Source organism: Papaver somniferum, chromosome 2 (genome assembly GCF_003573695.1).
Source record: "Papaver somniferum cultivar HN1 chromosome 2, ASM357369v1, whole genome shotgun sequence".
Classification (NCBI taxonomy): domain Eukaryota; kingdom Viridiplantae; phylum Streptophyta; class Magnoliopsida; order Ranunculales; family Papaveraceae; genus Papaver; species Papaver somniferum.
In genome coordinates this window covers 53,356,900-53,381,980 of record NC_039359.1, presented here as the reverse complement: position 1 = coordinate 53,381,980, position 25,081 = coordinate 53,356,900, and the positions used below count along the sequence as shown (strand labels likewise).

General features: G+C 37.1%; 2 protein-coding genes and 1 long non-coding RNA gene across 10 annotated transcripts; 1 reads left to right on the top strand and 2 right to left on the bottom strand.

The window, feature by feature from the left end:
- Window positions 1-1,749: 1,749 nt before the first annotated feature.
- On the top strand, window positions 1,750-3,788 carry LOC113351031 (ankyrin repeat-containing protein BDA1-like). Its single transcript, XM_026595108.1, has 2 exons — window positions 1,750-2,346; window positions 2,511-3,788. The coding sequence occupies exons 1-2, from the start codon at window positions 1,750-1,752 to the stop codon at window positions 3,249-3,251; spliced, it is 1,338 nt and encodes a 445-aa protein (XP_026450893.1). The 3' UTR covers window positions 3,252-3,788.
- A 388-nt stretch (window positions 3,789-4,176) lies between these two features.
- LOC113347658 lies at window positions 4,177-7,695 on the bottom strand. Of its 4 annotated transcripts, none has more exons than XR_003359165.1 (4): window positions 7,036-7,695; window positions 5,893-6,936; window positions 5,236-5,370; window positions 4,177-5,093 (listed from the first exon to the last, which is right to left on the bottom strand). It is a non-coding gene; the product is annotated as an uncharacterized LOC113347658 (long non-coding RNA). The 4 variants fall into 4 exon arrangements; XR_003359164.1 differs by having other exon boundaries at window positions 5,236-6,321; window positions 6,575-6,936; XR_003359163.1 differs by having other exon boundaries at window positions 5,236-6,936; window positions 7,036-7,181; window positions 7,357-7,695.
- Window positions 7,696-9,100: 1,405 nt separating this feature from the next.
- Window positions 9,101-15,769, bottom strand: LOC113347656 (probable 28S rRNA (cytosine-C(5))-methyltransferase). Of its 5 annotated transcripts, none has more exons than XM_026591331.1 (14): window positions 15,511-15,769; window positions 13,909-13,967; window positions 13,738-13,788; window positions 13,476-13,617; window positions 13,111-13,196; window positions 12,814-12,915; window positions 12,628-12,681; window positions 12,270-12,414; window positions 11,897-11,958; window positions 11,700-11,787; window positions 11,530-11,613; window positions 11,227-11,388; window positions 9,893-10,164; window positions 9,101-9,388 (listed from the first exon to the last, which is right to left on the bottom strand). In XM_026591331.1, the coding sequence occupies exons 1-13, from the start codon at window positions 15,746-15,748 to the stop codon at window positions 9,896-9,898; spliced, it is 1,542 nt and encodes a 513-aa protein (XP_026447116.1). In that variant the 5' UTR covers window positions 15,749-15,769; the 3' UTR covers window positions 9,101-9,388; window positions 9,893-9,895. The 5 variants fall into 5 exon arrangements, with proteins under 5 accessions (XP_026447116.1, XP_026447115.1, XP_026447117.1 ...); XM_026591330.1 differs by having other exon boundaries at window positions 9,376-9,575; XM_026591332.1 differs by lacking the exon at window positions 9,101-9,388 and adding an exon at window positions 9,415-9,555.
- Window positions 15,770-25,081: the final 9,312 nt, after the last annotated feature.

Sequence of the window (25,081 nt, the reverse complement as noted above, 5' to 3'; positions counted from 1 at the left end):
TGTACAGATTTGTAAGATTTAAAATTGAACTTATTTCTATCCATAGAGAATTATATTAACAAACAGACTTGGAAATTCAATGACATCGTATATGAGATTCTCAAACACAGAAACACTGCAGAGAAATACTAATAGTGCACGAGATAACTGAAAACCTGGAATAGCTAAAGTCTACAAAATTGATTTGGATTTGATTAACGATCAGATAATCTCTTATATAGTTAAAACACAACCAAAAGAAACAGGCAGATTAAAAAACCCAAAACAAGGTTTATCAACTTACAAATCAACCCAGCTCTTGTACTCGATGTATTAAGGAAGACCGGCAACATCATTTGTACCATCCTCGTAAAGGGAGTGGGAACATATCCCCTCTTTATAATTTTCTTTCTCAGGCACTGGCTTTGGCATTTAAGCTCCTTAGTTTGCTTTATAGGGGTGGCGTCTTTGCTTTCTTGTGAGACCACCAAGCTGCTAACTGCAGTCTTCCTAACAAAAAGTGCAATAAAGAAACCCTCCATGTCCACCGCTGGATCAGTTTTTAACAAATGTCAGCTGCAAGATGAATATACGCAACAAACTATCAAAATAAACAGAAGCTAATTATACTGCACCGAACAAATCTCAAGTTCCTTCAAGCAATAAGTATCAGAATTTTGAACATTTATCTCCGGAGAGACAAAAAAAAGTACTAAATCTACTGTTGTGCCACCCTTTAACACATCAATCATAGGTCTTTGAGGCATTTTGATTTTTTAAGAAAAACACTTGCAGCCTTCAAAGACTGGGGGTCCAGGCGAGTCCACATTGGAAGTGCACTTTCCAGATGAAAACCAAGGGAATTAACAACATCCTCGTTTTCGGTTTGGTAGATGGAACAAGTGCTGTACACCACTCTCTCAACAGCTGGGACTGTCAAAAGAAAGAAGAAAATAAAAAACAAGAAAAAACATGTCCTCATCATAAAAGCTGTAACTTCCCTAGCATTTTGCACAAAATCCATTTACAGTAAATAATACATGCCCTTGAAATAGAGTATAACTTACAAGACAATGCATGCGCAAGAGCTTTGCTTTGGAAAGCAGCAAGGTTTTTCATCCCTGGAGTGTCAGCAACATCAGCAGCTTGAGCTGATCACAGCACTATTCAACAAATGACAGCAATTTTGTTTCAGAGGTATTTTTGTTGTTTTTTATTTTCAATATTGTTGTTGGGCCAATAGATAGATCAAAACAAAAAAACATCAAGTTGGACAATGGACAAGCTGAAATCCAGAGCACTACCCAACAGATCTCTGATACCATTAGTACATCCAAACATATATAGACTCCGGGGAGTGTTTAGAAAGTCACTTCAAATAGGGTTCACACGTCGATTTCACATTATAAAAATCCAAATGCAGCTTCACAGGCTAGCAGGAAATTTGAGGAAACATCCAGGTAATTTAGAGAAAAATGAATGTGAACTGAGCAAGTATTTGGAGTAGCTCAATAATTCAATAAAAAAAGAAGCGGCACAAATGTTGCAAGGACATGCGTCAACATTCTATGCCTCGGCGACAAATAAAACCTTAAAATTTGAAATTTCTACATTGAAAATTTTATTTATTGTTTTCTATAGCTAGATTAGTTATCACGTATCCATCAACTTTAGTCGTATATGGAGAAGGTTTGAAAATGAGTGCTATCTGGCCATGCTCGTCTATTAATATGCCATAGCAGTGAAGCACCTCAGTTACCAAGAGAAATAATGGAGAGTAAATTATATGAAGCATCACTACAGGCTGATGTGACTTCCTTGACAGAGTTGCTAAAGGAAGATCCACTTATTCTTGAAAGAGAAATTACTGGTTACGGTAATGAAAGTCCTTTACACATATCAGCTATATGCGGTCATATAGAATTTGCAGCTAAACTTCTAATTTTGAAACCTGAACTGGCGTCGGAGGTAGATTCTAAAGGATTTTCTCCTCTTCACTTGGCTTCACTGAGGAAACATGTTGAAATGGTGAGAGTATTGTTAGCGTCTGATCCTGATGTTTGTGTTGCTACAGATCAAGATGGAAGAACCCCACTCCATTTAGCTTCAATGAAACGCCAACTTGAAAACGTGAAGCTGTTAATTGAGACCAAACCAGACGCAATCAAGATATTATTGAATCAAGAGGAAAACATTCTACACTTCTGCGTCAAGCATAACAGTTTGGAGGCATTGAAGCTATTGATCGAACTAGTAGGAAGCCGGTTAGACCCTACCAATGAGGATCAGGAATCTGTTACTGTTAACTCAAGAGATTACCATGGAAATACAATCTTACATCTTGCTGTTGCCAGGAAGCAGGTGAAGGTACATGCACATTTCCTACTTTTATTAGCTAAGACTAACTATATATATAGGGTCATGCTTGCCGCGGGCAGTTGTGTGCAACTAGACTTGCAATTGGCACATAATTGATTGGGTATACGTCACCCAAAGTGTAACTTTAGTAATTTCTGGTGACCTTTTTGCAGATGATAAAATATTTGGTGAATAACAGTCTCGGAATTGAAATAAATGCCTTGAACAAGAATGGTTTCACGGCTATGGATATCTTAGCTAATCAGACTATCAAAGAATTGAAAGACATAGAAGTTGAAGAACTTCTTCGGCATGCTGGGGGATTAAGTTCAAGAGAACAGTCTTCAACATCTGACCACAATCAAACAGTAGTAATATCGGAACCTTCCAATGACGGAATAAATATCGTTCCCGAAAATGATAACACGAAGATTAGTAAGGATCCGCTTAAGGATTGGATCACAAATAAACAGAATATCTTGATGGTGGTAGCAGTTCTCATGGCAACAATGGCATTTCAAGCTGGAACGAGTCCACCAGGTGGTGTTTGGCAAGATGACTCAAAGCTTGAGTTTGACACTGACCCCAGTATGTTCTATTATTATGCAGTTTCTACTGATAAATGCACGAGTGGGGATTCAAAAGCGATAGAACAACTGCGCTCTTACACGAATAGTACAGTTTTCTTTCCGCAACAGTGTGTTATGGAAGATATTTGGACAAGTAATATTTCAAACCACACGGGGTTTTCTCCTTATTTGCTACGCTATGCTGGAACATCTATAATGGCTTACAGGTCACCCACTCCCTACTGGGTCTACATAGCTTGTAACACGATTGGATTTTACTCATCTCTGAGTATAATCTTATTGCTTTTAAGTGGATTACCCTGCAAACAGAAAGTTTTTGTTTGAATTCTTACAGGGATAATGTGGATTGCAGTATCATCCATGGCCTTAAGTTACTTAGTTGAACTGTCAAGTATGATACCCCCTTTCTACCAGGATGTTGGATTTCTTACTTGGATACTCATTGGATGGTCTCTGGTCATGGCTTTTATTTTGCTGCTGCACTTTTGCGACTTCATATCATCCCGCAAGAAAAATTTGGGAAATACTCGTCAAAATATAAGGAGATCACACGAAGGAAACTGAAGATGAAACACATGCAATAGTGTGGTAAGCATGTGTGTGGTACAGTATTTTGTATGATCTATAAAGTGTTTGCCGAAGTGGTCTATGTAATTTATGTTACTGAACTTATTTCTATGGATTGAGAATTTTACTAGCAAACGAAGCTTAGATATAACCAGGTAATTTTTGTATGTTTTTGCCCTACCTTCTTTGTTGGGTCTGGTCTAGCTTAGGCCATCTTTTCTTTCTTTTGTTGCATCTGTATTGTGCTCCTCTCTTTGTAGTTCATCCTGGGGCTTAACCCGTGCCGTAACGGCACGGGACGGATTCTTGTTTTTACGTAATCTTTTAGTTTCCTTTTTTGGCATCCAGACGAAATAGATCGAAGTGATTGGAACCGGATCAGCCTAGAAACATTTTTAATTCGTGTCAAATGCACCCTTAAACTAATCTGGACAGATTGATTTACTGCGTACAACTGCCACCTAACAATGGATGCTTGTTTGATTACAATAAGTTGTTAATAAAGATTAAACAAAAGCTAAATATTGATTAAGAATTTTCATAGCCCAATACCTTCTTCAACATCCGTCCACCTCAATAAGCTTCTTTAACATCACACATCATAAATGACCTGAATGAAAGCTTTTATCTGTTGCTAATTAGGCAATTACCTTATTCAAACAATTTATAAAACACATACCATGCACTATATTTACGCTCGAAAAGAATTTAAATTTACAGTCAGACTCAGAATACCAATAATTTTGTCCACAAAGATGTATGAATATTTTATTCGTGGAACCTTGAGAACTCCAGCTTGGTCAACTAATGTGCATCAAAGAACCCAACCAATCGTGTATAGCATTAAAGGTAAAGCGGGGCAAGATCAACTTAAATGGCCCAACATGAGTGGAGTATTAAACATTGTATATTTTACTTCAACTGTGCAGGAGTATTGCTTCACTAATGAACGGTTTGTGCAGGCAATTACTTAATTGGCCCAACATGAGTGGATTTTATACTATCCATCCCACGTATCTTCTTTTGTGGGTCACGATAAATCTTACAGCTGCACACCTGAAAAACATGGAAATAGCCATATACTCCTATACATATATGTATGGGGCAACCAAACCCAAGGAATATGAAATGATTCAACATTACCATCCATGTTTAAGAACACAGTTGATGGTGCAAAATGAAGGATCAGCTTTGCTGCAAGTCTCGTTGAGCATAGTCCTTAGTTCACCACCATACAAAATGGGTTGATTAAAACTTCCAATAAATATCAAAACTCTAGTTGGCAGAGAGAGATTGAATTGGAACAATGAAAACTACCTCAAAGTTTACTAAGAAACATTATTTATACAGTTGATTATAGGAAGTGTAAAGTTACTACCATTAAATGCAATTCCAAATTCTCCAGTTCATTCGCTATGGGGTTGCAGAAGAGCTTAGGCTTCTGACCCTATGAATTAATGAAAATTTTATTGTTAATTGAATCAGTTACCTTTAAATGGATCCCTTTGTTTTATTAAAAGTATGGGGAAGCTACTCATGGTCTTCGAGTAGACAGGAGCACTTCCTAGATCGAATTCCGCCCATGTCGATAATCGGAACCTGCCAAAAGGATGGATATTTGGTTTAAACAATGAGAAATATGAAATGGCAGAAATTGAATAACTCATGATCCACAAGGTACATTTGAAGTCATTTTGAGAATATCATATGATTCATATCCATGGACCTGAGAGAAACTTACATCTCCAGATATGCTAAATCAGTTGGCATAATCTTTTGTTTCACCCCGCAACCTTTTAATGCTTCTTTTTTGGTATCTATTTCTTGGATGCTGGTCATGCCATAGCCCATACACCTGTTTACTTTGAATTTTTACCTTGCAAAAGATAAGAGTCTGCGGTCAAGTTAAAAACTAAATAAAATACCTCAAATCCAAAACATGTAATTAACGACAGATGAGGAATAAGAAGAAACCCTTACATTGAAAACATAATTTTTCTCATTAGGGTTAAGTGTAAATAGAAATAAAAATGTTAATAGTAACAATAAAAAATAATAAATAAGAGAAAAAGTCGAAGATGCCATAAGTTACGCCTGTCTGTGTTCGGAGAATGGAAATATCATATATTTTGGGTCAATAAGCCTTTTGAAACCATCTATAAACTTGGTATTGATCCAAGACTTGTTTAGAGCATTGCTTAATTAGAAACAAACCATAAGCCAGTGAACACTTTGTATCATCAGTCATCAGAGTGAATTGCAAATTTGGGATTACCCTGCTATGATCTTTACCAAAATGCTGAAAAGTAGTATTAAAATGATTCTTCTTGTCCAGTTTATTCAAGTGCATGTTTGTGATGATAAGAAAATCATATTTTGCACGAAAGGCATAGATCACCTGATTAACACCTGGAGAGATATTTTTGATGCCCATTAACCGCCCTACTTTGTCACCCAAAGCAGGTGTCGTATATGAGCTTGTAATGTGAATTGGATGTCTGTAATTTGAGATCAACACCTTTCCCTGGATACAGTTTTCTATACAAACACCAGTTGCTCAAGTACTACCCCGATAGTCTTAGTGCTATCAAGAATTCCATCAAAATATGCAAGACTCCTATACAAATTTAAGTCCTAAATTCTCATATTAGTTAAGCCACATACATTCATGGCAATGCAACCCTTGAATTACATACCTTCGTAATGAAATTCTCCTAATTTCCTCTTGCTTAGTTTATCTTCCAATACCCCAACATTGCACATTGTAGTCATGCTCATGATCTGGTAATTCAACTACATGCTCCACAATAAAATTATCCACTATAACCTGTAAAAATTGTGCAACTGTGGTTTTAACTGATAATATGTTTGTCTGCAGTGATGGTGAATCTAAGAAAGGTTTAAAAAAAAGAAGGTCATGTATTCACTTTGAATCGAAATTGCCATCAGTAGGCAATATCAACCGTTGTCCTAGAAGACTCGCTAGTTCCAAAATTCATACATCAAAAGACATAACTATATATAAAAAAAATGATAAAAACAAAAAACTCAGAATCAGAATCAGAACCATCTTCACTAACCAAGCAATCTTCAGTAAAAACATCACCGTCGATAACGTCAATCCCACATGGGACCTAAGATCATGTCATGAAATACGTTTGATCTTATTCCGCTTGCTTTGTACTAAGTCGTTCTTGGAATTGGATTGGAAACGGAAGACAAAGAATGAGAATTCGTGAGCAGTAAACCCAATTTCTCTCATTGAATGATAGTTTAATCCTGCACGACAGCATGAAACGTGGAAAAATCAAAGATCAAGAAAATTAACTATTGCGACATAAACTGCATTAAAATAAAACCAAAACTAATAAAACATCCAATGGAACTTCAAGAAAGTCATAACCAAATATAGTCAAACTGCCGGACAACAAATTCTGGGAACCTGAAAAGAAAAATTGTGAAATCTTTAGCACAAAAAAAAATATGTAAACTGATTACCACAAAAAGCTTCAAGGTCTAATTTAGGTTGTCGAACAAATACCTCTTTACAAACAACACAAATCTCTCTTTATAGCCAAACGATTTAGCATAATCAGTTCCTTCTTGGGAAGATTTGCGAGACGATTTGAAGCCATAAGTGAAGGTGATTTTACCAAGAGTTGTCTCGGAAGACAATGAAGACAACGACTGAAAAAGTTAGAGTTAGAAAAAAGAAATAATGGGCGGTACAATCATTTGTTCATTCTTCGCTGTCATCGTTGAATTTGGGCGTTTACTATCAATAAGTGGGTGAATATTACGTATCCATGTGAACAAAAAAAAACGAAATCGAAATCGAAGAGAGAGACGGAAGATGAACTACCTTTGGTTGACATGACTAATCATACCGAAATTTTTTAGAGCTGGTTTTCGTTTGTCTTCTCTTGACATGATGAGGTTTATGAGAGAAGCAACTTCCTTAAGAAGGAAAACTGATATTTCCCTTAGGCATGATGAGTTTAGTGCCTAATGATTCACCACAGCCTAGATTTATCTACTGAGAAAACAAATCTGGACTACAATCCTAAAAAATGGAACCTGCTTATTCCATGTTTAATGATTCAAAGGCAGGAAGATGAAGAATTTGAATATCAGGAAACAGAGATAAAACAAATGGAGAGAGTACGATACGGCGTACCCGGTTACTCATTCAACTCCCAAAACTAAGGCACATGTGGGGAAGAAGGGTTTGGCCAGGACAACCACAACCATGAATTTATCTTTGCCGAAGACAGATCCTGACCACTCTTTACATAGACAAAATTATCCAAACTATGCCATGTATTTGAGATAGCTCTTTTTTTAATTTATGAAAATGGATTGATTGGGGTATACCGAAATTAATTGGGGTAATACCCATTTTGTTTCCATCCAAGGTAGTGTGCTAAGGGGTGTCTAAAAGATACGAAAATACCAAATCACCCTTACTATTGATACCCTGCCGACTGATCACCCAAATAATTTTCAAAATCTATCTTCAAAAATCTATCGGAGTGTGATGAAATCAAAAATCCCATGAAATCAAAAATCAAAACCAAAAAAAAAATAAAAAATGGTGGCTACGGGATTTGGGATTGGGTATGATTTCGTACCCAATCTCAAACCGCGTATAAATTTATACGCGGTTCCTGTATGATTCCATATTCTTATCAAAAGTCGACAGGGTATCTATTTGTCGACCTTGCCGACTAGTATCAGTCGGCAGGGTATTTTTTTGTCGACCTTGTCGATTTTTCATCTCTGAAATTAGCATTTACAGGATCGGCAAGGTATTCATCCTTATACTATAGTCCGCAGGTTATGGAATTAATACCTTACCGACTAGTCATGCATTTGTAACACCTTTCTCTGTATGTCAAAGAGCCTATGGTCGACAGGGTATTTCTTTGTCGACCTTGCCGACTATAAGTTAGCCGGCAAGGTAAGAAATCAATAAGCATGCCGGCCAAAGTTAGTCGGCATATTCTTCATTCGTCGACCCTGCCGAATTTTCATAATTTCAGAACTGGAAGTTTTGATTAAATCCTTTATTTTTGACTATGATTTTATACAACAGTTTTGCAATCCTCTTTTTAGAAGCGTTTGGGTAGTGTGCTTTCATTTCTCAAAACAAAAGATATTCTCAAAACAAATTTTTTCATCAAAAATCTTCCCACATGAGTTCAATCAAAAACAAAATTTCATAACTTATATTCATAAGTTTTAATCTACTTAATTAATTCATCTAAATTCAATTAATTAACATAATCAGAATTTTTAGTGTTAATTAAACAAGAGTTTATTAGCATTTTTGAAAATTCATGGTTAAGGGGTGGCCTATTCTACTTCTAAATGTCTTGGGTTTTGTCTCACTAGGTATACCCCAATTAAGCCAGGTTTCCTTCGCACACAAAAAAAAAAAAGTCCGCCATCTGGACCAAAATCTGGCAGTACGGAAACTTTATTAAGCTAGGAGCGGATACCAAGACATCTCGACTAAATGCAGTTATGTGATAAACATAATGCCTTTCTGCCACTTTAGTAGAGCAGTATGGTTTGGATCAGGGTGTTGTGTGCCTAGTGATCGCATCAATATGAAACAGGGGATTGAGTCCTGGTATCTTACCCCTGGTAGTAGCTGTGAAGGAAAATTGGAATGGAAAAGCATATTTGCTATCACTTGTTGGTTCATTTGGAAGCTGAGATGCTTAAGGTGCTTCCACAAAGTGCCAATGTTAACAACCATGTAAACACAATGAACCAGAAATCAGCCCACCTAATCATGAACAGACACCCAACTGAAGACCAGCTAGCCAACAGCCAACTATGGATACCAATCAAAAAGGAAAGCATCATCTCGTACTGCCAATTCATATCTGTATTAACAAATTCAATTTGTGTCATTGTTTACAGATGGAGATGGAAACATCGAAGAACAAAGGGTCTTCGCCTGCAGAGAAAGGAATAAAAGAGAAAGCAGAACTCTTGGAACTTTGGCGGGGTTACAATGGAGGAACAAACTAAACAAGAGGGTTTGCAAAATCTGGAGGTGGAAGACAAAAGCTTGGCAAAAGAAAGCACCACCAAATGGAGAAGCCCGGAAAAGAAATTCAACAATGTTATGTTAGACGAATATATTGAACTTTTTTACTTACGCAGAAAACTATCTTGTAAGTAAACAAGATCATAACGTGAAGCTAAAGAACTATACCCAAACTGTATTACTTTGACAAAACACTAAGCTAGATACCCAGGCCATAAATCTGAGTACTTAAGTTTCTACTTTCTTCTAAGCTATGCTACTTTGGAGGGGGAAATGTAATACACAAACAAACTAACCAGGTAAAATCTGAAACCTAAACAAGGTTCATGAGACTTACAAATCACCCCAACTCTTGTACTCGACGAATCAAATAAGAGCGCGACATCATTTCAGCCATCCTCACAAAACGAGTGGGCAACAATCTCCTCTTTATAGGTTTCTTTCTCAAAGACTGGTTTTGCCTATTAAGCTCCTCTGTTTGCTTTATGTGGCCATGGTCTTCGCTTTCCTGTGAGACAACCGGGCTGCTAACTGCAGTCTTCCTCACAAATAGTGCAATAAAGAAACCCTCCATGTCCACCACTGGATCAGTTCTTAACAAATGTTCAGCTGCAACACAGGGATGAGCAACTAATAGTGATCAAACAGAAACAAATTATACTTGTACAGGGGGGATCAGACATTAAATACAGAAGAATATCAAATGCAGAAGAACTCTCTCAAATCATTGCCTTAAGGCTACATCTGGGATCTCCATAAACTTCATCTTTGCAAGAGGATGCATCATACATATGCCACACAGGTGAGAATTTCACTACTAAATCTTGCTATGAATGGCACTTTACTCGAGAGTATCTCAATAACCCTCAACAACTATGTCCACACAAGAATGCTCCACCAAATGTTCAAATCTTCATGTGGTCAGTAATTCATAAAGCTATTCCTACTATAGACAACCTTAAATAAAAGAGGTCGTAATATTATGGCTAAGCAAATGTAGTCTGTATCAAGTGGAAGAAGAAACTGCAGACCATCTTATATTACATTGTTGGCTCTTTAATAAGATTTGGGGTTACTTGATGAATGGCTTCAACCGGAAACATGGCCAGGCTGGTTCAATTGAACAGGGCATGGAAGAATAGAAGAACAAAAGAAAGGCGAAGAAAGCTCTGGCCCGCCCTAGTTTGCCATTTTCTGGGTGTTATGGGGTCAAAGGAATGGAAGAACTATGGCTCATAAAATTGGGAGAGATGAAGAAACACTAGGCAACGATATTAAAAGTTCTCTGTTTCTATGGGGGCAGCATTAAGCAAAATGGTTCATGTTTAACTTGTTTTTGGACCTTATAGCTAATTGGAAAATAGTTATTACCAGTTAATATCGCTGCAAGATTTTCAATTGGTGGTAGCTGATATGTAAACTATAAATGGGCTGGTAAATTCTCTTTGTTATTCTAATATCAATTATAACCTTTTAACCCCTCCGCCTCCCGAAAAAACAAATCTCAAGTGCCTTTAAGCATTAAGTGTCCAAAAACGCAATTACTTAAACTGAGCTGCGACCGGAGTTTTGCGAATGAAAATATATCTGCTGAGAGAGAAAAGGCACTAAATTTTATATTGTCAATCATAAGTTTTCGAGGCATTTGGACTTTTTAAGAAAAACACTTACAGCCTTCAAACACTGGAAGACCACGGCGAGTCCACTTTGGAAGTGCAGTTTCCAGATGAAAACCAAGGGAATCAGCCAGTGGGAGAACCGACTTAACCACATCCTCGTTTTCGGTTTGGTAGATGGAACAAGTGCTGTACACCACTCTCTCAACAGCTGGGACTGTTCAAAGAAAAAAGAATAATCATTTTGTCATCTCTGAAACCTTTAAGAACAAAATAACTTTTCTAGCATTTCACACGAACTCCATTTACATAAATACTGCTGTAAGAATACATCCCCTTGAAATAGAGTATAACTTACAAGATAATGCATGTGCGAGAGCTTTGCTTTGGAAAGCAGCAAGGTTTTTCATCCTTGCAGTGTCAGCAACATCAGCAGCTTGAGCTGATCATAGCATAAATTATCAACTGTATTAGACTCAAGGACATGTCGAGGAAAAGAAAAAAGCAGTAGAACTGAATGAAGCTAACCTGCAGTGTATGATGGGAGAAGATGATCCAATCTGTCAACAGCAGTTCCAGAACCAGAGCAAGAAGGATCCAGGAGAATGGCCCGAACCTGCAAAAAGGAAATGTGGCCGGGAATTACCTTTTTGTTCGCAAAGGGTGGAATTTAAGTTCCAAATGCTGTAAATTTGCATCTTATCCTTGTAATAAATTAGGTATACCTTTGTGTACAAGGGGTCTTCTGTGCTAATGTTTAAAAAGTTTCCGTGCAAAACTTCCACATCTGGAGATAAGATTAAGGAATACAAAACCACAAACAAAGGTAAAGAAGTATAATACTATTAATATAATCAAACAAGAATCAATGAGATGAAGAGCCAGAGATTTCAAAACGAGAATCAATGAGATGAAGAGCCAGAGGATTTCATTGAATAAGTACCAAAGCAAGGTCATATTCGATATTTCATATCCTGCAAGATCTGACTTTTATCCGAATACCATGTATAGGTTCTAAGAATCTATTGAAAGAGATCACTATTGCTTACAAACAAATAGGTGAGTGCAGAAACAATGTAAAAAACTTGGGAAGGATACTAGAAGCTCCGGAGTATTTAACAGTCTCCTCTAATCGTTTCATTCGATCTTTGTTAAGTTCACAAGCAGTAATTTTTCCCTTTCCTCTCATGAGGGCAGCAAGGTGAACAGTTTTGTTTCCTGGAGCTGAACAAGCATCCAGAACCTTCAGAAGTAAATGACAAACATGGGAAAGAAAATACTATACATCAGAAAAAGCTATACAATAAGACATGGACGCAGATACTTGTGATACAGATTGGCACTACGACTAAGATGTTAGGTCTTTGTTGTGTTTTAAGGAGGATCAGACGAGGTGTTCCACTGTTGTATCAGAACATTTAACAGTAAAATTAATGGAAATTTGGAATGACCTCACCTCCCAACCGGGCTGAGGTCCAAGAGAAACTGCCACCATGGAACTTGCCTTCCCCTGGGAAACCACCAAAAACAACAAGATGGTCATAATATATATAAAGAACAGAAGGGGGAAACGATGGGACCAAAACCTCAAGGGATGGGAAAGTGTTCAATATCACAAAAGAGATATCTAAAGCAAACTTACTTGCAGAAAAATACTTCCATTTTTCACCAAAGGGTGATCATGCAAATCAGTCCCTGGCGGTAACACCAATAAGTCTGGGACTATGTCATCCTTCTGCACCTGCTAAACACAGTTATTGTTAAGTTATCGAATAAAAAAAAACCCATAGACCAATTATCAAAAGAGATTCAACAAGTGGTTGAGCTTTCGACCGATTACAATGTCTTTTAACGGATTTTAGATTGAGAGATAAACTGAAACATAGCTACTATTTCTATTCTTTTTTTGTATTGGATCTGGTAAAAGAGAACATCATACCTTGTGCTGTTTGCTCAATTCAAGAAAAGCAGACTCGAAATCCATTTTAAGTGTATTCACACGAACATATCGAGGCTTTGAGACATCTGCGAAAAGAACTTGTAACTTAGGGTACACTTAAAATTGAATGAATCAATGAAGACCATGCAGTACAATATCTAAGCATAGAAATTCAGGATCCAATCAATAAGGTCTCTAAAGCTTTCGTCAAATCCTAAAATAATTCTTTTTAAAACCTAAAGGGATATCTGAGTGTACTGCTAGACACAGGTTCCAACACTGATACCTCTAAAGCCTAAGGAAGATGCAGGTCTACAAGAAGAGACGATCCAGCATGATATCATGAAAGCAATCTGAAGACGGACCAGGATTTGGATTATACTGGAGCAATAAGTCTTCTACGCGTTTCACTTTCTTCTTCACACAAAGCTTAGCCAAAGCTGACTGTAGAGCATTTTTCCGCTGAAGTAGAAATTTTTCTGCATCACCGGCCAGTACAACAGTAGCCTATAGAAATGAATTCAATGCAAGTCAGCACTAAAACACACAAGATGCATAATAAAAATAACCACTGCTACAAAAGACAAGAAGATATAATTCTCGAACAACTTGTAAAAGAAAACAAACCTGGCCAAAGAGAATATCGTATGCGATAATGTACATCAACTCTTCTTGCCTCTACAACAGACAGAAATATGACCATGAATTTCCATGTTTGTATGACATCCCTAAAGTGAAAATTGGTGACAAGTACAATTACATAACTAGAGGAAACAAAAAAAGAACATCAGAAAGTACCTTCCATTTGCCATTCAGTACATTAGCACCTTCAATCGCTTCCTTTAGAATCGGAAGATCTGTTATACAAGAACACAACCAACAGCACTTCAGTTCAAGCATCAAGCATTCGAGAATCCCACTGACCCATTAAATACAATCAAGTTCAATTTTCCATTTGGATTTCATTACAATCTTGTATAAAAGACAGACAGTACAATCACAAACATCATATTTCAAGAATTTGGCGAAGCTTATAGAGCTTATAAACTCCACTTTTTGGCAGGACATCATCTCCTTCACATTTCATCCGACATGCGTAATTTACTATTTTTGATTTTCCAATGGATTTACATGCTCCTAGCTACCGCCACAACATCATCCCTGGTTTCGTTCGAAAGGAAGGTTCGGGACAGTTGGTTCCCATCCCACTACGCTCAATAAAATCCGTTTCTGTTTTCATTGCAACCAAAATCCAGTGTAGTACAGTGTCAAAAATACCGGCCTCTACACCAATCTCCAAAAGACCCTATATTTAGACCCCAGATTGGATCCCCAAAAGTCCAACCTAACGACGTTTACGCGAAAGTGAATTTCTAGATTAACAAATCTCCACAGACATCCCAACTTCAATCAAGTTCTTTTTTGCTCTCTTTCGTTCTATTCCATTTCACTACAAGTTCATAAAACCCATAGTACATTATTACCCACAGATACCCATTGCTTACTACACTCAGTACCCAAAAACCCTTCCAACAATAAAAACGAGCCCGAAAAAAGAGCCCCCTGATCCTAAACTCTCGATCTCTCCCATAAAGTCATCCAATTTCATTCTAACTACAGAAAACACTAAATTTTTCATGCGACGTTCGAATCTGTCTATTCTACATTTAATCAAAAAAAGTCTAAAATTACTTCATTTACAATAAAAGAGCTGTTATACAAGAAAAACAACCCAATGCACTTCAGCTCATCAAAGATTTCAAAAATTCCAGTAACCCACAAACTACAACTAAGTTCAATTTCATTTGGATTTTGTTACAAGCTTGAAAAAAATGACAGACAATACAATCCCAAACTTCACCTCCCACTAACGTCAACAAATTCAATTACTGTTTTATTTCAACCATGAAAATTGGTAGTACAATGTTCCAAATACCAATAACCTCTACACTCAATCTCCAACTAACCTACATCAAGACCCCCAAACTGGATTCGCAATAAAGTAACCTACCAACATTAGGGCAGTGAATTTCAAGTATAACGAATCCCCCACACCCCCAAACTACAATCAAGTTCGTTTTCGCTTCAGTTCATTATATTTCACTACAAGCTCATAAAACATATGCTACATTACCCCCCAAATACCCATTGCCTCTACAATCAATCTCCAACAACCCTTCCACCCTAATAACAAACCCGAAAAAGAGCCCCTTGATCCTAAACACTCAAGCCCTTACATAAGGTCATCAAATTTTATACATTTCATTCCTAATCAAACAAAAACCTAAATTTCTCACACCAAGTTCAAACCTTTCTAATCCAAAATTAATCAAATAACGCCTAAAGTTGATGCTACTAAAAACAAATTCAATAGAGAAACAAGGAGAAGTAAATACATACGTTTAAGGGTTTGGCAGACCAGAGCAAAAGTAGCTTTCTTGTTTCTTATGGTAGGACTATAAATCAGAGTTTTGATAGAACCGACAGCTCTTTTATTAGCATCTCCTTGTAATACACTTTTCAATACTTTTGCTGCTTCTCTTCTAGCAAAGTATGATGATCTTTCTAGATTGGTTTGTTTCTTCGAACCGCCCTTCGCCGCCTTGGGAGCTGGTTTTGGTGGTGGTGGACGGCCCATTGAAGAAGGGGGAGAAGGTTGGAAGTTTGGTTTCTCAGGGTTTTTGTTAAAGAAGAGAGGGTTTTGATTCAGCGTCTGGTGGTGGATACCGTTGGATTAGAGTGATGGTTCTCGAGCGTGTGGTGAGATTTAAGTTGGGTAATTTACTTGGCCCCCCAACCCTCAAAATGTTTTTTTTTTTAGGGTCTCTCGGGTCATGACCGAATGTCCCCACTCCCGAGTCAGTGGTGAGAAAAAACTCAAAACAAACGGTCTGATATTTGAATTGGATCGAGTCAGAGGGCCAAATCAATATTCAGATACTCGGTTGGGGAAAGGAAAATAGACTGGGATTATGACATGCTTTCCCCGAGCTAGCCAAGGATATCAATGAGAATTTTGGCGCATCCCGTTTTCCGAACGAAAAATGGGTCATTTGTCCAGAAAAATTTAAAACATGGTTCAAATGGACGAGTAAAAAATTAGTACGGATGAAATGGAAAAAAATAAATTAGCAAGGATGAAACTGAATTCATCCTGGCTTAAACTTAAAAAATAGCAACGATGAAACTGGATGCATCCTCATGTAAATTAAAAATAAGAAAAAGTATTTGAAAATGAGTAGGATGAAACTGGTTACATCCTGGATATTTTTATATTTTTGTCCATTTGAACAATATCAAAATCTAACTGTCCATTTCACCCAGAAATTGTTGATTTTGGTCTTTTTAACCAATTTTGTGTTTTCCGAATTGGGTATCATTTTGGTTGTGGTGTTTGCTTGTGAAATTCAGGGAGACAAACATAAGTTTTGCACACTTTTTTTAGTCTTTCTTTTGAAATAAATAAGGTTGAAAAATTGGGGGAATCATTTCGTTGCAGTCCGCATTGTTTTTCAATACGGACCGTAATAATAAACGTTGAAAAATAATACTGACTGCAACAAAAAGTATCTCTCAATTTGTAGGAGTATCTACCAAACGTGGATTCATAAATAACTTTTGAATTGTTTTTACGGTCCGCGAGTTATAACTCCAAAGGTGTCACTATCCATCCACAAAAAATCCATCAAAACAAAAGTAACATAAAAACTGCAAAAAAAACAAAAGTAACACAAAAACCCCAAAGAATTTGATGAAACCAATTTTGAAATTTGGGTTTTTGTATTAAAATTTTGGGGATTTTGTATCAATTTTGTTTAAGATTGAGTTTTTAATAGATCCCAACATTTGAACGGGGTTTTTGTACACCTTAGATTTTTATGACTAGTTTTGTTGTTTTTAATTTGTAATTAATTTCAGTATATTTTAAAACATTGTGAGAAACATAGGTCGATGAATTTGTAATGGTGATTTTATGTTGTTATTAGGAAACTCATTCTTCGATATAGTTAGTTTCCAATCTTCCATTCTACATTAGTTAACCGATAAAAAAAGGGCAGATCTTTTTTGTTTGGCTCGAACAAAAGGAGGGAGATTGAGAGATGAGTTGGGAACGCCTTTATTGGATCCCACTTGTTCGGTTTGAAAATTTTCTCACACCAAAAAAAAATCGGTAAGGAAAGAATCCATTAATTGAAAGGAATAGTAAAAAAAAAAGTTTGTATCACTTAAGAGGGAAGAAGAAGTAGACGGAAGAAGTAAAATAAGACTAAGACATCAGACCACCGTACTCCTAAGAAAAACATTAAACGGAAAAAATCTCTCTCAAACTAATGGAGGATCAGCATTCACCTTTCCATTTAAATGATATCTCTTCGAAATCTTTAAAAATAAGTGTCGTAAAACTAGATGACCGCGCATGGTGGAACGCCGACGAGCCCTCGCAAAAGATTAATACGAACCAAACTTACGTGTTACTTCCTTAAGGTAAGGAATTTTAACAAAAGCGAGCAATCGGTAGCAAGTTTAACTCCAGCCGTGGGAAACGTAAGGTTGACATCCTAACCATATAATCCACTTGTACATACTTGAGTCACAGACTCACAAAATTAACCTCGCATTTTTTGGGGCGACCCAAAAAAAATAAGAGGCGACACTAAAAGACAAAAAAGATCACCCAAACGTAAATCTAAGATATCCCTTATCTTCGATTTTTCGAAATGGCCAATATGCCCTTATATAATCGTTAGCCTACACCATAATCGGTAGTTTAAAGTAGAATCCGTAGGTTAAATTAAACACTACCTACCAATTATCGTGTAGATACTTCGGCTAATATTCCCTTGTATAATCGGTATCTTATCCAACTTGTAAGGCTACCGATTATAAGGAGCCCCAAATTCAACCTTGGCCAAATTCCATGGGTTTTGAGGGGTGCAGAGCCAACCATAACCACTTGGCCTGAGCTGTGGATGTATCCATAATCGGAAGCTAAATAGGTTACAATACCTACCGAGTATAAGCTGCCCCAAAATGAGTTTTTTCTAAAATCCTTCACGTAATGAATTTTGAAATCTGTTATAATCGGTAGTGTATACAACTTAAAAACCTACCGAATATGCGGAGCCACAGATCTAACCCTTGCCAAATTCCATAGGTTTTGAGTGTACAGAGCCAGGCATAACCATGTGGTTCGTGATTTGGATGTAGCCATAATCGTAAGCCAAATAGGTTCCAGAACCTACCGATTAAAGGTTGCCCCAAAATGAGTTTTTTTCTAAAATCCATCATGTACTGAAGTTTGGAATCTTCCATAATCAGTAGATAATCTAACTTACAAACCTGCCGATTATAAGGAGCCCCAAATCCAGCCTTTGCCAAATTCCATAGGTTTTGAGGGTGCAGAGCCAACCAAAACCACTTGGTTCGTTATTTTGGATGTAGCCATAATCGGAATTTAAATAGGTTACAATACCTACCGATTATAAGTTGCCCCGGATTCAAATGTAGATATCAACTATAACCGGTAGATATGCTAACTTGCCTGCCTACCGATTATCGTCAAAATAGCCGTTTCAGTTCAAACCAAATTTATGGAATAGCCGTTGCAGTTTTTTGGAAAAAGAAAAAGAAAAAGAGTCATTGCTCCCTAAACCTATATAAAGAAACTCAAATCTATCAACCCATTTACACCAAACTCTTTCCTCTCTTCAGTTCTAAGTTTGAAAACAAAAACATGGATATTGCTTTTGCCGAAGAAGAAGATTGTGCTTCCTTCCTAGTTCTTCCTTCCTTTGACTTTGCGACCTTTACCACCTCCACGTCTTGGACCAACATCAGCATTGGTTTCATCATTGGTTTCATCAACTTGAGTGTTCGATGACGCCCGAGTTCTTTTGTTCACCTTCTTTATAGGTTTCTTTTGTTCCCCGAAATGAGATGCATATTCTTCATTGTCAACGTTATCAATTAACTCTTGGTGCTTTCTTATCTTCTCAATTGACACAGGCTTTCCGGACTTTATGCAATTAGTGCACCATTTGGACAAACTCTTGATCCTGCTCATCTGTTTTAAAACTTAGAATACCATCAAACGGTCATTAATCTATTTTGACCCATAATATTAAACTAAACTAAGAAAAAAATACGTACCAATCCATCAGAACCCGGAGGTTTCTCTTTGAGGATACTCTTGTACGAAGCTGGCTTTGGTTTAAGATCACGGATTACACGTATATGAGAAGCATTCCGGTACCAATCCATATAGTTGGGAGAATTTTCAAAACCTTTGTTAGATGGCCTTCCTTGGTTGATCAAGTAATGCTCCCTTCTATCCCAATGGAATTTACAAGATGGTTTACCCGAGTAAAACACCGTGATAGAATCTTTATCAGACTTGCAATGCTCCATCTCCAAAGTGAAATTTCCATGGATTTCCTCCTTTGGTATACCTTGTACATAATCGTTTTCTCGTATCACCCTTGAGGAATTGTACATTACATATCATGTGGGGTGCCACAACGGTCCAAAATAAAGGGCCAAATCGGAACGAGGCGGTATATGTCCTTTAGCTCGGTTTTCCTTGTATGGAACAAAGCATAAATCTTGGGCCTTCAGTGAGTCCAAAACCTCCCTCAAACGAATCAACTGATGCTCCTTTTTCCTCGAATGGTTGTCATCGAAGATGTACTTCTTTCCTCTAGGGTCACCTTTCGCCCACTCCGGGTTTTCAATGGCCAATTCCAAGATAGGGAAGTGGTCGTAGATCCATGTCTATGATGTCATTTTTTCAAGTATTAGGAAATCTTCAATGGTAGAAAAATAAAAAAATAACCAAGTATGTAGAGTTAATAAAAATACGTGTAGTAGACTCACGTTCCTGGCCACTTGGATAATTCCAAGCCTCGACGCCTTTCTCAACTCTTCCATCAACCACGCATGGCATGCCGTGCCCCAAGAGTACTCATGCACTTTAGTGAGAGGATCCAGAAGTTGTAAAAGGTTTGCGTCGACCCGGTTGCCACTTGTATTGGGGAAAATGACACATCCTAATACACATAGGAGATATGTTGTGGCCTCGTGGTTGACTTGCTCATCAGTTAAACTTCATTTCTCTTCTTTTTCCTTGGTGCCCTTGAACATTTCCATCAGATAACCCATGTTGAATTGTCTAGTTCTATAACCCATGCATCTTTTGAACTCAGTTGTATATGTTTCTTCATCCCAACCCAAACACTTTTTAGTTAGATCATAAAGTTTGGTCCATTCCAACTGCTTTGTGAACTCAGTCCTGACACCTTTGCCATGAACAGGGGGTCTAACAATCTCCGCCACATCATCCGGGGTAATCGTCATCTCCCCAAACGGCATATGGAAGGTGTCGGTCTCAGGATAAAGTCTCTCCACAAACGCCGATATAGCACCCGATCATGTTCCAACATAGAGTTCTCGGCAGCATCAGCCAACCCTGAATTTTCCATAATTGTCTTGAACCTTTCACATTCATCCTTCAAAGGCCAATCCAGCATTTTAGTTGGTGCGGCGGTGGGTTTGAGTATACGAACCGCATTGCAATGATACTATTAAACACACGATAAGCTACAAAAAATTTAGAATAACCTAAACCTATAAGCCTTAAAGATATTACGTCAAAAAAGAGAATACGTAAATAAAATGGATACGATTATTACCTCGGTTTCATATATTTCTTTGTCCCATGATTCTTTGTATCCAAATAATAATTGTCCTCCATCCTCCGGCAGTCCAAGGATTACACCTTGTGGAATATCCTGCACCTTCAGTCTTTCTGGGACAAGTTGTTTCGCTTTCTTTCGAAGAGGATTTTTCTTTTCGTCTTCTCCTTCTTCTTTCGGACCACTAGGTTGTCCTACTTCTTCGGGTGCTTCTAGTTGAATTTCTGGTAGTGGAACACTTGGTTGAACACCTTCTTGAACTGGTTGTGATTGAGAGGCACTTGGTTGAACACCTTGTTGAACCAGTTGTGATTCAGGGGCACTAGGTTGAATAGATTCTTGACTTTCTTGTTGAGTTCCATCTAGAGCACTTGAAGCATCTTTAGCAGTCCTAGCTCTCCTTGCACTAGCTGTCAAGTTCTGACGCCTTTCTTTCCTTGCATTAGCCGAGACAATTGCATCCTCAGCCTTTTTACCTCCCCTATCCCTAAACAACAACAGAATGGTACAATAGGTTAGTAAACTGTATAATCAGAAGTTAACTTAAATCCAAAGTCCCGAATATACATATTCGGTTTGCTGAGTTAACCACTAGCCTTCGATTATGCATAATAGAGAGTATAAAAAGCGAATATGAATGATCGGAAACAAAAGAAATTTTTTGGTGTTCGAATATGTTTATCTACACAAAATAATCAAAAACTGAACTTCAACATAACCTTCCGAATACGAATAATCGAAAGTAATAAAAAGTATACCCTTCCGAATGCATCACAATGGGAAGCCTCACAAAACTAATCCCTACCGAATATGCAGTACTTTGTCCAGAAACTACTAATATGGTTGAGCCTAAGCAATCGGAAGCCTCATAAAATTAATTCCTACCGAATATGCATCACTTCCCTAGTATATTCGGGAGGTTAAAACACAATTACATTCCGATTATGATCGATTTAGGCCGCAGTAATGAAAAATGTTCAACAATCGGTAGGCAACCTAAATATTTTCCACCCGAATATGACAAATGTTCTTGTGAAATGAAGAAATCGACCACAATCGAAAGTTTAAAACAATTACTAACCTACCGAATATGGGTAATAACTGAAAACCCTAAAAAAATAATTCATGGATTCGACGAATTGAAGCAATATAAACCAAATTAATGGTAGAATCTTACCTAATAGGCGCTATTTGAAGTTGGTGGAGAGTTTGGCTTTCAGTATCGCCTACATCAGGGGCCGCATCTTCTTCGTGTTCTTCGGGTTCGTGAGTTAAAACTTCTTTCTTATGGGCATGCAATCAAATTTTTGGATCCTTACCGCGACAAATGTTTTTGGTTTTAGCTTTCTGATGTTCCTTTTCTTTCATATTTATAGAGAATAATCGACGATGATTCGATTCGACGATTAACGATGTATAACGCGGAGTTGAACGAGGAGGAAAGTTTTCCTCTCTGAAATTGGAAGGGAAGAGGATAAGAGGAGTTGAAGTTGAAAAGAAATGAAATGAAATGAATTTAGGTTGACATTGGTTTTATCTGTCAAACGGCTATTAATCGGTAGGTAAGACCACCTCATAAGCTACCGATTGTTGAGTAGCCCCAAATCGGTAGGGATGGTTACTTATAACCTCTCTATTATGGGAAGCCCCAAATCGAACCTTTGCCAAATTCCATAGTTACGAAGATACAGAGCCGACCATAACCATTTGGTTCGACTTTTGGATGTAGCCATAATCGGACGTCAATGATGTTCCACAACCTACCGATTATAGGTTGCCCCAAAGTTAGTTTTTTCTAAAATCCTTCGTTGAATGAAATTTGAAAGCAACCATAATCGTTAGCCATTTATACTTTCACCATCCCGATTATCGGAAGCCTTAAATCGTTAGCTTAGATAGTTTTTTATTCGTCCGATTATATAGGAGCCCCAAATTTCACCACTGCAAATTCTAAAGATTTCTTATTTCTATACTTAAAAAATCGGTAGTCTCTTGAGGTTCTTGTTCCTCCCGATTGTTATAGAAGCCAGATACGAGTTTGGCATAAAACGAGCTCAATCGGTAGTATAATCTCGTTAATACGCTTCCGATTAGGTATTAACAATCGTGCACAAAATATCTTCCGATTATGTAAGGGCATTAACTTATTCTCCGCGTTTTTGGACATCCCTTAATGTAGTGTATGGGTTGGGAATAAAAAAGTCGCCCCTAATTCTTTTGGGTCGCCCCTAAAAATGTCAGGAAAATTAAAGGCTAAGCATGAAAACCAGGTGTAAACATTTTTGCAAGGGGAAAGAATTATATTGTCATTGCAAAATAGAAATAAAAAAATAAAACTTTATATCGGAGTTTTCTTCACTTCTTATATCCCTCATCTCCGCCGCCTGCTGTGTTTCCAAAATCACCACCATCATCTTCGTCTCTTGTTAGCAATACTGTTTTCCACTCTCCAATATTTTGTTTGAAGATATGGGGTTCTGGTTTTTGATTCTTGGCTAGAGGAAAATTTTAAAAAAGATGATTCAAAGTTTCTGCTTTAAAAAAGATGATTTTGAAAGGGAAGAAAAGAACAGAAAAAGACATAGCTTCAGTCGACCGGGATACCGTCATCTTCCTCACCCGGATACCATCATCTTCTTAACCTTCTCTGTTACTGGAACAATTAAAAAAAAAAACAATAATCTTCGATTGCAATTCATCAAGTTTGATCATTCGTTGTGCTACAGATCAATAGATCGAAACACAATAGCTGCAGTTCAATCAAAACTTTAAAATCAGCAGAGAACTTTTTTTTTTATCTAAGAAGAAATTGATATATTCCAAACGATTTAATAGAGACTTTGATATACTTTAAACATGTAATTTATTGATTTGATTGTCTTTGATTGATATCCATTATCAATTTTCTCAATTGTCTCAACTTTTTTCTAAAATTCAAGAAATTGAATATTTTTTTGAGTTTTTTTGCAAAAAAAATTGTGACGCACAAACACACAAATTCTCATCCGTAAAGGACTTCGTCGTCGTCCAATAAAATATATATTGATTTTAAGCTGCAACTATATTATCAAGGTTGTATCTATTAATAAAATTTAAACCTTTTGGTTTGAATTTGAATTATCTTATCCTAAGATATGTGACTTCTGATAAAGGGATTCTTTCAAGAGATGCAACTTTCCATGAAAATATTCTTTGCTACCTGGTAAGAGTCACCCAGTATATAAACCTCACTAATGACTCGTTATAGATACAAGAAAAACACTTAACAAAGTACACTTTTCCATACTTTTGCCGCTTCTCTTCTAGCAAAGTATGATGATCTTTCTAGATTGGTTTGCTTCTTCGAAGCGCCTTTTGCCGCCTTCTTGGTTGTGGTGGTGGTGGTGGACAGGCCATTAAAGAAGGGGGAAAGGTTGGAGAAATTTGATTTCTCAGGGTTTTTGTTAAAGAAGAAAGGGTTTTGATTCAGCGTCTGCTGCTGGATATCGTTGGATCATATTAATGGTTCTCGAATTTGTGTGGTGAGATTCGAGATGATTAGTTGGGTAATTTACTTGCCTTCTAACTGTTAGGAGTCCTGTTAATAGGAGGGAAACAGTGGATTTGAGATGAGAAAAAAATCCACCAAATCCTGGTCAATGTTGGGTCAAAGAAAAACATAATCAAAATAAATGTTTATTTCAAAAATCCAACCCTACCCTTACTAAATTAGGGTTCTTAATCACTTTCCTCAAATTAGGGTCCTTAATCATTTGCCTCCCAATCACACGTTATATCACTTTATCTTCTTCTGAAAGCTCTAGAAGCAAATGAATTTTTGTTTGTAATTAATGTCACCCATTGTAATCTTAATGACTAAAGTCGGATTATGGGTGCACAGATGACAAAATAGTTAACCAAATTTATTTTTGTCACATCTTTCTACTTTTTCTTTAAACTACATTTATAGATGAACTAAAATACACCTTAAAATTGAAATATTAATCGAATTATTTTTTTGGACGTAATGGTTGAACTAGCTCTTTGCATGTATTTTGTTCTTTTTTAAACTAGTGGAAGGAAAGTACGTGATGTAAAATCATTAATATATCTTTTACCCGACCAAGAAAAGATCCTAGTCATTGATATGGGATTTAGATCTTGATGTCTAGAGCATCTTCAATGGAGGGTGAAAATGTTACTCTTTTCATGTAGACAAATAGGTTTTCAGATCCTTTCATCTTCAATAGTTAATAGTTAAGTCCTACAAACTATACGAGGGATGACATACTATATACGAA